Genomic DNA, 15094 nt, shown 5'->3' with positions numbered 1-15094 from the left:
AGATTCCTTATATTAAACCACTAACAACATACTGGTATGGATGTAATCCCAGAGAGTGAATAAACACAGGTCAAGGTTCAAGTTTAAGGGCACATCCTCAACGACTTGACACAATACAGTGTCTTGAAAGTAGTTATTATTTATAACAGTTTTAATGGAGGGAACTTCCTTTACAGATAAAGTATTATGATGCCCCTGTGCCAGTTACATTATACTTCTCTAGGGGCTCATACAGTAATGTTGTAGTAGTTAGTTTTGTATTGTACTTCGATGACTCATACTTGGTAGGTAGATCAATTGATGGATTCTCTATAAACACAGCTGGTCATGTGACAATGACTTCTTATTGGATGGACTATTATAAATTTTGACCTGACTGTAGCATTTGCATGGAGGATCATGTTAAGACCTATACAGTAGTAGGTTGCTGAGTCAAATGACTTGGTACTCTCATAGTCTTAATAGGGTCAAGAATAGAGCTACTAAATTTTAGATAAGATTTACAAAAATATAAAAATTTGATATTAAATTGACATTGTATAGTGTAATAATTGAAGATATCAAAGTATTGATATTCTCAATCGCTTGTTTTAGTGATGGACTGTACTGGAGCAGTTTGCTTGTGCCTTTAAGGGCCTGTTTCTCGCAGTAGGAACGGGACCAGTTTGAAAAAAGCGATTAAAAAAAATCGATTAAAAACACGCAATGGATAGCGTGTTTGAACGGCAAATAACCGATTTTGGCTTTGCACCTTTTAGCTGCAACACAAAAAAAGCGATTATCAGGTGAAATGTGACCTCCAGGCCAATCACTGCAAAGACTAGATCGTATTAGGCGCGAACTTTCAAAAATGATTTGTCCTCTTGTTCATGTCTTAGGCCTACAAGCTAAAAACATCAACAAACTTGAGAAGTGACGAATTCGTTTTGTAATTATCTTGTGGTGGGGGGGATATTCGGCCTAGGACTCTCCGCTCTTTTTGGCCTACCGTCCTCGTTTGGTCATCGTCGTTTGGTCATCATGACAGGAATGAGAAAGATACTATCCTATACAGTTAGGAAAACAATGTGTTGTATAAACAAAATGGTGACGTACAGTAATTTCCGTCACGAAAACCGATTTTCGAAAAATAAAAAATGCAGTTGCAATGCCAGCAGGCTGTCTGGTACTCATTAAAAAAAATGGTTTTAAAAAATTGATTATTTTGTGTTTATCAGTAGAAACACGCCCTAAGTCAAAGAACTTTATACCTGCATTTGTCTCTCTCTCCTTCCACCCATGAGTATAAGATGGATACCTATTAGACTAAAATGCTAATATGCTAATTAATAATAAGCAGTATTATGGAATGCTCGCCCAAGGGAGCTGAATATGTTCTGTGGGTATTTGATCCACTAACTGAAAGGTCAAATAACTTGGAGGTCATGCTTAGCATGCTTTGATATATTGATATTTTTTTTTATTTTAACATTTAATTGTTATTTTTGAAATTATATAATTGATAAAATGAATGAAATGAAATATGAATTAAAATGAAATTGTATTTTTTCCGATGTTCTTTCTTTACAGGAATAATTTGGTCTTCAAGCAACTCAATAAAATATGGCACAGGGTTCAAGAACAATGAAATGTGTGGTAGTGGGTGATGGTGCCGTAGGTAAAACCTGTATGTTATGGTCCTACACAAGGAACCAGTTTCCAAGAGAATATATCCCAACAGTGTAAGTAGTGATTAAGCCAAATAATACTAGTTTCTTGTCTCCTCGCACATCCATTTTCTCTGCCTCACTAATTTTTTTAATTATTATTATTTCCTTTATTTTATGAAAATCGGGCTAACTCGCATCAGTAAAATTCCTCTCTCGATCGTTTGTGATTGGGGATACATTTGGTATGAATCATGTCTAGAGCAAGTTTTATTTGCTTTCAGTATGTCTACTTGGTAAAAGTGAGAAAGTAGTACTGTTTCTCATCAACCATCTTGGATTTGCCATCTCAGAGTAAAGAAGAAAAAGTGGTCTTAGTTGGCCTTATAGATAATCAAGAGCTGATGTTATATCTACCCTAACATTAAATAGATTGTCCTGTACAGTACTGTAGTTCCGATGTTTTTATTTACAATACATAGAATTACTTTGCTAATAGGGTAACAGTAGTCACGAAGTCGGGAGACAGAATTTTCTACCAATAGATTTAACTTGGGTCTTCAAGCCGTGTTTTATCAGATCAGTATTGGAGAAACTGGCGGTATTAAAAAGAATTACACATCAATGGGCTCCTACTGTATACAGTAACAATGCTGTTATAGGATGACAAAAATTAAGTTGAAGTCCCATACATACAGTATAGAATGGTAATTAAATTACAGTAGAATAACATTCCTTACCTAAATTCTTGAAGATCAGTACTGTATTAGCCAGGTTCAAAGCAGAAAACCTTTGTAAGAAAGAATAATCCTTCATGACTACGCAAGCATGCACGTCCTTGTACAGATGTTCCATATTTTGGTCATTGAGTAATTTTGCAGTTTTTGTGTTTATTTAATTTTATCTTTATCTCCTCCTCAGATTTGACAACTTTTCACAACCAATGAAGGTGGATGGAGTGTCTGTAAACCTTGGCCTTTGGGATACAGCAGGTCAGGAGGATTATGATAGGTTACGACCTCTTTCTTATCCACAAGTAAGTTCATCATTTACTCAAAGGTTTGTATGGCAGACTCAGTGTTGCCCTCCAGGTTCTTAATTCATCACTGTACTGTGAAGCGTAGTACTCCTGTCTTATGAAATTTGATATTATTATTATTCCAATGGCGTGTTTGCATCAGGAGAAATGATACGAATCGATTATTTATTTTTATTTATTTTATTTATTCATTCTGAAGTAATTATGAGTAAAATACATTCAAGGATAAAAACACAGAAAAGTACAAAAAAGCAACTTATTTCCACTGTGGTCCCTAAATGAGAATACTTAAATTACAGAATAATACATAATCAAAATGTCCAACAAAGTCAAATTCAATAATCAAAAAGACATCATATAAATAAAGCTATGTATAATAATGTTTGCCCTACTTAATGTGTTATACTATAGTACTGAATCCTAGGTACTGTACATTGCCAAATGCTCACGAAAAAAATCTTGCAAGTGATTCGGGTGGGGATCAAACCTACGACCTCCATAACTGACCTGGTGCCTTAACCACTCAACCACTTGATATTATTCCTAAACAGTTGTTTATACCTATTATATGTTCATATTTTACAGTTGTATATTGAATATGTATGTAAATATTACTGAGTATAATATTATTTATTGTAATAATTATATAGTTATTTTAATTGATAATATAATTTGCTTTCATTTCAGACTGACATCTTCCTGGTCTGCTATCCACCAAGTTTATCAGGAAAATATGGAATCAAACCTGTCTCTTATACACATCGGTAGTTTTTCAAAGTTGCGGAGTAACAGATTGTGGGTAAAAGAAGGAAAAGCTATGACGTGTGTGGCTGAACTGTGTTTGGTTGAATCATGGTAGAAAAAAAAATCAACAATTGTGGTGGCGGGGGGAACACAAATGTACGGTATTATTTATTTAATAAAATAATATTTAATTTGTATACAATGAAATTTTATCACTGAGAGAACAGATAATGATGTCAAAATATTGTATATACATGGAAGCTACATGATCAAAAGTTATTGCCAGGATTTGGTACTGTTGAACCTTGGCGCTGCTGGGCCGCGGCTTGGTGCCTGGAATCGTAAATAGGCCGTGAAGTAAAAAGTTTGCGGAACGCTGCTACAGTGCATTTTGCACTTAACCTCCTTAGGTACCCACTTATACTCCTGGGTGGAGAGAAGCAATGCAGATAAAGTGCCTTGCTCAAGGACACAAGCAAAATGCACAGCGAGGGATTGAAACATACATACGCTGTCATTTTGTGGAACCTCAGCAGTAATATTTAATGGCCCTGTCACACCTTGACGATTTAGTCAGCATATGCCAAACGTATCAAAATTTCTCTAAAACACTGGCATATGCTGAACTATCGATGCTTTTTTCAACTTTGGGTGCATTCATAGCGTATTCATAATGTATTGGATGTATGAATAACATATTAGTTATTATACGTTTTGATTACTTATAGAAAACTTACACGAACGAATGCTTAGCATGTTGCTAGCATTCACAACTTATGCCCAGCGACCTTATGCACAGCGTGCGGCAACATATCACCGATGATCATGTGACGTCGCCTCTAAAAAGGCTGCTGCTTGTCGATTCAAATGATAACCGCACTAGACATCGCAGTATCAACATCACCGTATTGACATCACCCCATTTTAATATACTTATTCCCCTAAACGCTGCCAATACGCCATTATACGATAACTGTAAGTTAGAAACGCGTTCAGTAAGTTTTGTGGTCATCTGACTGGAACACGTCAAATACGTCTACATATGTCAATATACATTGGAGATAAGTTCATTATAAGTTAGATAGAAGTTTGAAGCACGTTACTCATAGGTTAGAAATACGTTTTAACTTTTGAGTACCTTACAAGTAAAGTGTGTCAATGATTGCCTAACTTACCTACAACTTATGGCCTGCGTTTGTGGAACGTACAAGCCATGACGCTGGCATACGTCAAAAAGTTTTGTGCATGCACTAAACTTTCCGATGTACTCGCTGTACTAAGACGTATACCAACGTGCTTCTGCGTGCTCTTAACTTATACGAAACTTACCAATAACATATTCGATGTACGCAAGCGTATTCGCCATTTTTTTCATACGTCGGCATACGCTTGCTAAATCGTCAAGGTGTGACATTGACATAGGAACAGGGCTTGGTGGAAAATGTTCATTATCATCTTTACATTCTTATTTTAATGCATTAATTTATGTCGATTCTTATTCTTGTCTTTAAACCAAATTTTCTTTTTTTAGGTACAAAAGTAGATCTCAGAGAAGATAAAGAGGTGATCAATGAATTGAATAGCAAAGGGAAGAAAGTGTACAGAAAAGAGGACGGAGAAAGACTTGCTAATAAAATTGGTGCAGTTAAATACATGGAATGCTCAGCCCTAACACAGAGGGGCTTGAAAATGGTAAGATGCTGCTGCATTAGAGGATACCCTTTGCCTTAGTTCTTAGAGAGACCAGCATAATTGGCTGTACTTGCAAAAAGGCCGCCTTCGGTGGCCTTTCATGAGGCTGTGAGGCACTAGGGTGGGTCCAGATATTTGCAGGAGGGGGCGCAGAAATAAGGGAACTCCTGTATATTACCTTGGGAAAAATCTTGTCACCCTTGTCATAATGCTTAATATTTATAATTTCAGGTTTTTGAAGAAGCTGTACGCATTGTATTAAATCCAACTCCTATCAAAGATGGCAAGAGAGGAAGGTGTCGAATTATCTGATTTGTCTTTATGAAAAATTCTAAAAAAAATTGAACTGTTGTTAAAAAAAGGACAGTAATAGTAACATCCAAATGTACCCAAAGTTTTACACTCTTGCTACAGATCAAACAACGTGAAAAAAAAAGAGAACAGCACGTGTAAGTCTTTCCAAGAATGAGCAAAAAAGAAATATCCACCAAGTTTATCAGGAAAATATGGAATCAAACTGCCTGCAGGTCTTGCTTTGTGTGACAGGCATTAGATTTTCTGAGGTGTGTTCCTGCATTTTCTACGTAACCATGTTTTCCCCAGTTTCATATTCCTAGCGACAGTAAGATGTTTCCGATCATTAGTGTTTTTATTGTGCTTTAGATAACTAACTAGGATCATATTTAATATGATAATCCTTCGATATGTAAATTTTTTGTTTTTTTCATACACATATGCTGCCAATAATACATTGTCATTTGGTATTGGATTGTGTTGGCCCTTGAAAACATACTTAGGGAGATATTGCTGTTTATAATCATGTAGTTTCTTGCTTAGAATTGTGCCTCTCCACAATTTGTGTTCGTACTACCAAAGAATATAGATAAGGGAAATATTTCCATTCTATGGATTTTGTCATATCAGTTAAAGAATCTGATGTTAACAGAAGATCTATAATTGAATTAATTAACCTGTTACAGCAATTTATACCAACAACTGCATACACACAAATTGTTTCTTCACCAATAATGCTACCAGTTTTTAATGGGCGTTTTTTTTTTTTTAATGTTTAATTTTTTTTCTCTCATTACATAAAATCATGCCTAATGGGATCTCATCCTCATAAATATTCTTTGGTACTAATCAGTGCTTCATGGACTTTTGAGTCATAAACCCCACCTGAACCTTCCCAAATCCCACTGACCATTCCATCTGTTAAAAGCTCAGACTAAGCTCAGCTTTAATGTCTATTTAACTGTTCATTCCCTGCTTAGTATGATGGACCTGAAATTATGTCTCTTAGCCATGCTAGTCTAGGCTTGGCTTTGCATAACCTAGTGCTCAACTACTGTGCTTAGCTTAGCTACTCGTCGGTGCTTAGGACTTTTATGTGTTCAAAGAATACAGTAAGCCGATTTTATAAGGTGTGAATTTCACCAGTAGAAATGGAATCTCCTTTATTAATCATTTATTGGTAGTTGTTTATATGCGATAATGTTGTAATGTATACAGTATAAGAATATGTAGTATGGAGAAAATCCACACTGTTGGACAAAAAGAAATGTTCTGGTATTGAAACCGAATAGCATTAAGGTGGACTTGCAATTGAGGTGGTTGTTAATACGTATGAATATTATATTGGCATGAAAAAGATTCATTAAGCCCTGTCCATATTATCACATTTTATTTGACAAAAACATGTGATATGCCTAAATATGGTCATGATGACATCACATCATGACCATATATAGGCACACCTTGACTTTATATGGACATACAACAGTTTTTTCAAAGAAAATATGATGATGTAGACAGAAATCTATCTTGTTGTGACATGAATCATTTGAAAAACTGAACCTTTCAGAAAGGATCTGTGAAAGTTCTTAATTTTAAGCACATTTTTCGCATCCCAACTTTGCATCTAATTATAAAAACTAGTACGGTATTTATGAAATCTCAGTTTATTCAACTGTTTGTCCTCACAACTTTGTGATCTATGTTAAGCAAGTTTGTATATATCTATAAAGCAATTTCCTAACAATTTTCGATATCTGGCGTTTCTGCTCCCATGAATACTAAGATACTGATCAACATATATCTAATTGGCATAAAAGTAAAAACAAAAGTAAAAACAAAAGTATGAAGTGACCAGGTTTTCCTATTCAAATTTGAGATTTTCACTATTTGCACATTGTGCCAACTCAAACTGTAGGGGGCAGCATTGTTTACTTTGACTGGTCCCTTGTTTTTTGGCTAAAGACATTCAAGTATATGCTCAATGTATTGAATATAAATGTTAGCAGGTTTGTAAAATCTCCCATGCCCAGATGAACAAGGGTTATAAAATATGCATTAGAGGTGTACAACCAGCCATGAGCAATTAATAAGAACACCAGGTATATATTAAAGTAGCCTGTTGTTTACAAGTAAATGTAATAACATTCTAGGACATTTCCTAGGAATATTATATTAAGCTTTTTTGTATTTAGCGCTTAAAGTAAAATGTATTGTAAATCTATCTTCGGTATCAACTGTATTACCACCGTTATGGACATATTATTTTTTCTATTATAAATGTAGTAATAACTTAGCCTGTAGGTAAATAATAGAATTTTTGTCAAATTATCGTCTGAAAATTGTTTATGAAACATATGTATTGAGAATAAATGCTAACATATTCTATGTTTTTTTTTTTCATTTATCATGAAAAAATATTTTTTTAGTTAATTTTACAACTTACATATTTTATATTTTCCTTGGCTTTTTGAAAGAAATGTAGGTAATGTATTCTTTATAATACTTTTAATATTTTTTTTTTATTAACTGTCTTTCACATATTATTGTAACAGGAAAGGTTCATTGTTCTCAGTACGGCCTATCTCACAAAACCACAAGACCATATGTAAAAAGATGTTTCTTTGCAACAGTTTTTTTAAGAGAAGGGGGATAAGCCCCATATTTTGCTAATAAATAAGGATTTATGGGGTAATTCCTGTTTAAAATATAAAAAGCAAGGTAGCCAAAAAAATAATAACGAAGTGGCAAAAGGGAGATTCTAATTCACTTGGCCTAACAAGAACATAACCTATCAATTGTAATCATTCACAATGTATTGGAATTATTGTTATCAGAAGATATTTTCTACCAAATATTAATATTATTCCAAGTAATAGAAGCTAGTTAGTCTTTAATTGGCTTCTGTACTGTATTATGATTTTTGTTGTGTAAATGTACCAGAAAACAGACAAATAATAAGCAATGCTAATACTGTAGTATCATAGTGATGACAACTTGTTCTTTATTAATTTGAGGAGTATAACAAATACCATATTTATGTACAAATTAAATCAACATAAGATAGATTGTCATAGTTGAGTTTTGCAAAGTACTTATGGTACACTGTTGCAGTGATTACCAATGATTTCAGGTCTTTTAATACGCAGTTACCAATGAATTCTGGTCTTTTTTAGCCAGTTTCTATCTATAAAATGTAGAGGGCGCTCTTATGATTAATGTGTCAGTAGAGGGCACCTTTAACTTGGGAAGACAATGTGGCAAGGACATGACATGGTTATTTAATGCCAATGAATTTAAGGCTATTAATTTTATTTATATACAAATTATAATAAAATAATAAAGGGCACCCTTTCATAATTTATTAAGGCAATTGGGGGCACACTTTCATAATTTAGTAAGACAATAGAGGGCACCCTTTAATAATTTAGTAAGGCAGTAGAAGGTGGATTTTCATAATGCGAGACAGTAGAAGACTCCTTGTCATAACTGAAGTCAAATCAAATCAGAGTTAAAAGAATACTAGAGTGGTAACTAGGCGAAGTGGCGAAATTTGTTTATTCCCACCTCCAAGATGACCCCACGTTAGTGCTTGTGCTTTACCACCGTGCCACAATAGGCTAAAGGAGCATCACGCTCACGCCACGGTGGTAATGTGCGTATTCGAAAAATTTATTGCACTTGTTTCAAATGAAATCTTGTGGCCAAAAGTTTGAATGTGGACCCGTCTACGTTTAAGTGCGTGCTATAAGTTATATAATTAGAACTTGTACTCTGACGGTATTCTTGATAATTCTGTAGATCAACTTACATTATGCGATAGATGCACATTGCCCTGTCTCCCGAAAGTCCTGCTCACTAAATTTATGTTTCTAAATAACACTCTGCTTTTACATAATTACAATTTTTGTTTAAATATAGCTTACTGAATCAAGAGAGTTGATGTACTGACTGTATTCCCTGCTCAAGCAGAACCCTCTGTTACAGTGTATGGCATTATGGTCATTGCCACTACAATAGGCCTAGGCTTAGCCAAACCACACAATACACATAGTTCTAGTGAAACCTATATGTCCTAAATGTTATCAGAACAAATGGAATGTTTTATCAAAACTTGCAAATATGCTTATATACATAAATTTACATATTATATATACTCATATACGCAATGTATATACAGTATATGTATGTATAGTATGTTAATATAAAATATATGTAACATGTATATACATATATAAATATAATTATATATGTATATAGTATGTTTACAATACTGTATATGTATAATTATGCATACATATCAGTTTAATACTAATATAGTTGTATATTATGTATGTCTGTGTTCCTATGCTCATTTGTACTTTTTTTTTATTTGTATATTAGTGATCAATTTTTCCCTGTCTATTATAACTAATACGATCAATGTATAGTATGAGTTTTTGAGAATTATTAATCAGTAGATTTTTTAATTAATTACTTTTTCATAATAGAAAGGGTAATCAAAGTAGTTGCCAATATTACTACAATTCCAATGTGAATATATAACGTCAGTGTGATGGTTCATTTGGTCAATAAACATGATTTGTATGCGAAAAACGTTTTTCTGTTATGTCGTCTGAAGCCAGACACACACTGCACCAGTTGACTTTCGTCAAGGTGTGTGTGATGGGTCGTTTTCAACTACAATGTGCTAGGCTGCTACCGATAATCAGCAGGTAGTGTCGCTTTATCAAGCGACGTGGAGATAGAATAGTCAGCCGACATTTTCTGACCGTCTGCAGATGCAGTGTGTGCCTGATTAGCATATTACTATAATAATAGTAATATTGATAATACATATTATTGAAATAAATACTATTATTACCACTATAAATTACTATAGAATTCATTTTCATATTAATAATTATCATTATACCGCTACTAATAATTTTACTAAGACAGTACAGGTAATAATATCAGAAAGTTAATGTAATAATTATAATTATATGATTAATGTAAATATTTGTTTTTTTTAATTTAAACAAAACTATACCTACGATACTATCTTACAACAATTGAAAGAAATACAAAAGAAAAGTAAACTAACTTATAGAAACACTGCATAGATTCATTTTACATACAAGCAACTATACACAATATCGCTATTATTTTAGTCGAGTTCCATAAAATTGATACACGCTAGCACCGACAGATGATTGGTCAATCTAATCTAATCATAGTTGGCGTCATAATTGACAGCTTTTACTATTTTGAGTTACCCTACTTACCCACATTATTATTAATATAATTATGAGTATTTATTTGTGCGATATTAATTAGTTTAGGCGGGGTTTAGGCAGATACGCCTGAACGTGAAATTGTCACAAGATAATGCCAATGTCAACAGCGCCCCCAATGTTTGAATAGCTTTAAAGCCTGCAATATCCAATCTGGTACCATCCAATCTAAACAAGTACAGTATTAGGCCCTATAAAAATATTATTAGTTTATCACCCTATCTGGGCAGGAAAAGTGATGGGGGAGGGAGGCTTTTTTTTCAAATTTTTTATTTTGCTAAAGCCAAAGATCACCCTTGGTTTGTTTGCTGGTGCATTGATATTCAAAGTAAAACATGATTTAGACAATGCAAACAATACTACTATTACAATATCTACTAACTATTTAATAAAATAAATTTTTAAAAATAAATAAATAAAAAAAATTGTTTTAAATGTTCAAAAAATAATTTTTTTTTTTCAAAAATTTTTTTTTCCAGTACCATAGAAGACATGCGCGCGGGGGTGATAAACTAATAATTTTTTTTATTGGGCCTTAGATTAGAATGTTATCTAAAATGGTGCGAATTCTTGACATTCACGCTTGTAGTGTTATAAGTATTAAAAGACGACGATCCACGTCTTCGCCATTGAGTAATTAAGATAATTAGCGTAGTAGGCCTACAACATTCTTGCGAGGGCGACAACAAAAAGCAACAATAATGCATGCATCTTAATTGGTCCACCACTGGCTCCAGATATTAAACTATAGCACTCAATCGCATCCGGGTTGCTGGAACATTGTACCAACATTAACTGACTGTAGAAAAATAAGTAATACATTACATTACAAACTTGTCTTTATCCATGAACTATTTCGCCACACAAAGGAATGTAGACCTACGCCTATTTTGAGTTATCAATGCTGACATTAACATCATCACCATGACCGTCATCATCACCATCATCATCATCATCATCATCATCATCATCATCATCATCATCATCATCATCATCATCGCTCATCACCAATATCATCATCATCATCATCACCGCCGCCACCATCATTATCATCATCATCATCATCATTTCTCTGAGTTTTATCACACCTCGTTTATACCTCCTTGGTGGTATTGCATTTAAGGCATTCATCTAGCCGACCACTTCGTGGAATACACATTCCTTGATTTATTTAATCGTTACATAAATGTTTTATTTCTACCCCAAACATCGTGTGCTATAGAACATAAAGCTTCTTTTCCTCCAAAAATGGTAAAATAAGTTGGTTCAAACAGATATTTTGTAAGTTTTATAAGTTAAATAATACGAAAGCCTATTCGTGCCACTTAAGTATATAAAATCATCAAAATGTAATCCGAAATTTCGGATTAGTAATCCGAAATAACGGATTAGTAATCCGTTATTTCGAATTAGTAACTCGTTATTTCGGATTACTAATCCGAAATTTCGAATTAATAATTCGTTATTTCGAATTAGTAATCCGTTATTTCGGATTACTAATCCGAAATTTCGAATTAAGTAATTCGTTATTTCGAATTAGTAATTCGTTATTTCGAATTAGTAATCCGTTATTTCGGATTACTAATCCGAAATTTCGAATTATGTAATTCGAAATTTCAAATTAGTAATTCGTTATTTCGAGTTAGTAATCCGAAATAACGAATTACTAATTCGAAATTTCGGATTAGTAATCCGAAATAACGAATAACTAATTCGAAATAACGAATTACTTAATTCGAAATAAATAATTACTAACTCGAAATAACGAATTAGTAATACAAAATAACGAATTACTAACACGAAATAACGAATTACTCTGAGTGAAGAGCCAGTACACATGTGACAAAGATGTGTTTGATCTTTGTTCGATATTATTGAGAGAAAGACAACCGTCTCAACCAAATAATCCTGAAGAGAGTCTGTATTTGTATAATGTTTTACGAATTGCAATAACTGAATTATACGAAAGCCTATTCGTGCCATTTACGTATATAAAATCATCAAAATGTAATCCGAAATAACGGATTAGTAATCCGTTATTTCGAATTAGTAACTCGTTATTTCGGATTAATAATCCAAAATTTCGAATTAGTAATTCGTTATTTCGAATCCGAAATAACGGATTACTAATCCGAAATTTCGAATTAAGTAATTCGTTATTTCGAATTAGTAATTCGTTTTTTCGGATTACGGTACTAATCCGAAATAACGAATTACTAATTCGAAATTTCGGATTAGTAATTCGTTATTTCGGATTACTAATCCGAAATTTCGAATTAGTAATTCGTTTTTTCGAATTAGTAATCCGTTATTTCGGATTACTAATCCGAAATTTCGAATTAAGTAATTCGTTATTTCGAATTAGTAATTCGTTTTTATCGGATTACTAATCCGAAATAACGAATTAATAATTCGAAATTTCGGATTAGTAATCCGAAATAACGAATTACTAACTCAAAATAACGAATTACTCAGGATCGAGGACGTAGGTATAGGCCTAGAGAGAGAGTTGGGACGCGGTAACGTCTTGCCCTTTTTTTCACACATTTCACTCGGTTTCAGTAATTTTGAAAGGAACGCATGAATCATGCTGTCATAATAGCGTTGTTACAAATAAAAAGAACTAACATAATTGTTCATTTAATATTGGCATGTATTTAATAATCTATTCATTATTTACTACAGTGAGAAAAGAAAGAAAAGCAGTATTTACACAGGATCTCAGTAAATAGCTATTAGTAAGGTGATTATGTCTTGCTGAGCTATACTGGAAAAAGGTCTAGTTTATCATAAATTATAGTGTACTGTATAATGTTTGTTTTTGTATTATTAATAAAAAATATTTTCATTAAAATCGAGACAGCTGAAAATAATTATAGGCCTATGTTTTTCTTTAATTCTTTTACGTATAAACTTAAATCTTTTTTGTTGCAGTAATTTTTGTTGTACCTGTTACTGTACACACTGTTTATTGAGAAAAAAAACAGCTTAATTCTCAAAGTAATACTACGAAAGCCTATTCGTGCCACTTAAGTATATAAAATCATCAAAATGTAATCCGAAATTTCGGATTATTAATCCGAAATAACGGATTATTAATCCGTTATTTCGAATTAGTAACTCGTTATTTCGGATTACTAATCCGAAATTTCGAATTAGTAATTCGTTATTTCGAATTAGTAATCCGTTATTTCGGATTACTAATCCGAAATTTCGAATTAAATAATTCGTTATTTCGAATTAGTAATTCGTTATTTCGGATTACTAATCCGAAATTTCGAATTAGTAATTCGTTATTTCGAGTTAGTAATTCGATGATTCATGTGTTCCTTTCAAAATTACTGAAACCGAGTGAAACGTGTGAAAACTAGGGCAAGACGTTACCGCGTCCCAACTCTCTCTCTAGGCCTAGACCTACGTCCTCGCTCCTGAGTAATTCGTTATTTCGAGTTAGTAATTCGTTATTTCGGATTACTAATCCGAAATTTCGAATTAGTAATTCGTTATTTCGAGTTAGTAATTCGAAATAACGAATTACTAACTCGAAATAACGAATTAGTAATCCGAAATAACGAGTTACTAACTCAAAATAACGAATTACTAATTCGAAATTTCGGATTAGTAATCCGAAATAACGAATTACTAATTCGAAATAACGAATTATTTAATTCGAAATAACGGATTACTAACTCGAAATAACGAATTAGTAATATAAAATAACGAATTACTAACTCGAAATAACGAATTACTCTGAGTGAAGAGCCAGTACACATGTGACAAAGATGTGTTTGATCTTTGTTCGATAATAATGAGAGAAAGACAACTGTCTCAACCAAATAATCCTGAAGAGAGTCTGTATTTGTATAATGTTTTACGAATTGCAATAACTGAATTACTTTGAGAATTAAGCTGGTTTTTTTTTTCTCAATAAACAGTGTGTACAGTAACAGGTACAACAAAAATTACTGCAACAAAAAAGATTTAAGTTTATACGTAAAAGAATTAAAGAAAAACATAGGCCTATAATTATTTTCAGCTGTCTCGATTTTAATGAAAATATTTTTTATTAATAATGCAAAAACAAACATTATACAATACACTATAATTTATGATAAACTAGACTTTTTTTCAGTATAGCTCAGTAAGACATACGGTAATCACCATACTAATAGCTATTTATTAAGATCCTGTGTAAATACTGCTTTTCTTTCTTTTCTCACTGTAGTAAATAATGAATAGATTATTAAATACATGCCAATATTAAATGGACAATTATGTTAGTTAAGTTTTATTTGTAACAACGCTATTATGACAGCATGATTCATGTGTTCCTTTCAAAATTACTGAAACCGAGTGAAACGTGTGAAAACTAGGGCAAGACGTTACCGCGTCCCAACTCTCTC

At 32.9% G+C, this 15094-nt stretch overlaps 2 protein-coding genes across 2 annotated transcripts in view; one reads left to right on the top strand and one right to left on the bottom strand.

Moving 5' to 3' along the window:
- LOC117111522 (ras-related C3 botulinum toxin substrate 1-like) overlaps window positions 1-10011 on the top strand; it is a 41090-nt gene extending 31079 nt beyond the window's left edge. Inside the window, exons 3-7 of the mRNA XM_033254451.1 lie at window positions 1570-1721; window positions 2568-2682; window positions 3373-3449; window positions 4938-5121; window positions 5353-10011. Of these exons, the coding sequence (XP_033110342.1) occupies window positions 1603-1721; window positions 2568-2682; window positions 3373-3449; window positions 4938-5121; window positions 5353-5433 (576 nt within the window). The 5' untranslated portion in view covers window positions 1570-1602 and the 3' untranslated portion in view covers window positions 5434-10011. The remainder of the gene's footprint in view (window positions 1-1569; window positions 1722-2567; window positions 2683-3372; window positions 3450-4937; window positions 5122-5352) is intronic.
- LOC117111507 (ADP-ribosyl cyclase/cyclic ADP-ribose hydrolase 1-like) overlaps window positions 8395-15094 on the bottom strand; it is a 14159-nt gene continuing 7459 nt past the window's right edge. The window contains exon 8 of the mRNA XM_033254421.1: window positions 8395-11490. Coding sequence (XP_033110312.1) covers window positions 11352-11490 — 139 coding nt within the window. The 3' untranslated portion in view covers window positions 8395-11351. The remainder of the gene's footprint in view (window positions 11491-15094) is intronic.

The sequence above is a fragment of the Anneissia japonica genome, unplaced genomic scaffold (genome assembly GCF_011630105.1).
Source record: "Anneissia japonica isolate Jap-2015-1 unplaced genomic scaffold, ASM1163010v1 scaffold6030_len697274_cov183, whole genome shotgun sequence".
NCBI lineage: Eukaryota > Metazoa > Echinodermata > Crinoidea > Comatulida > Comatulidae > Anneissia > Anneissia japonica.
This window is presented reverse-complemented; position numbering and strand designations above follow the sequence as displayed.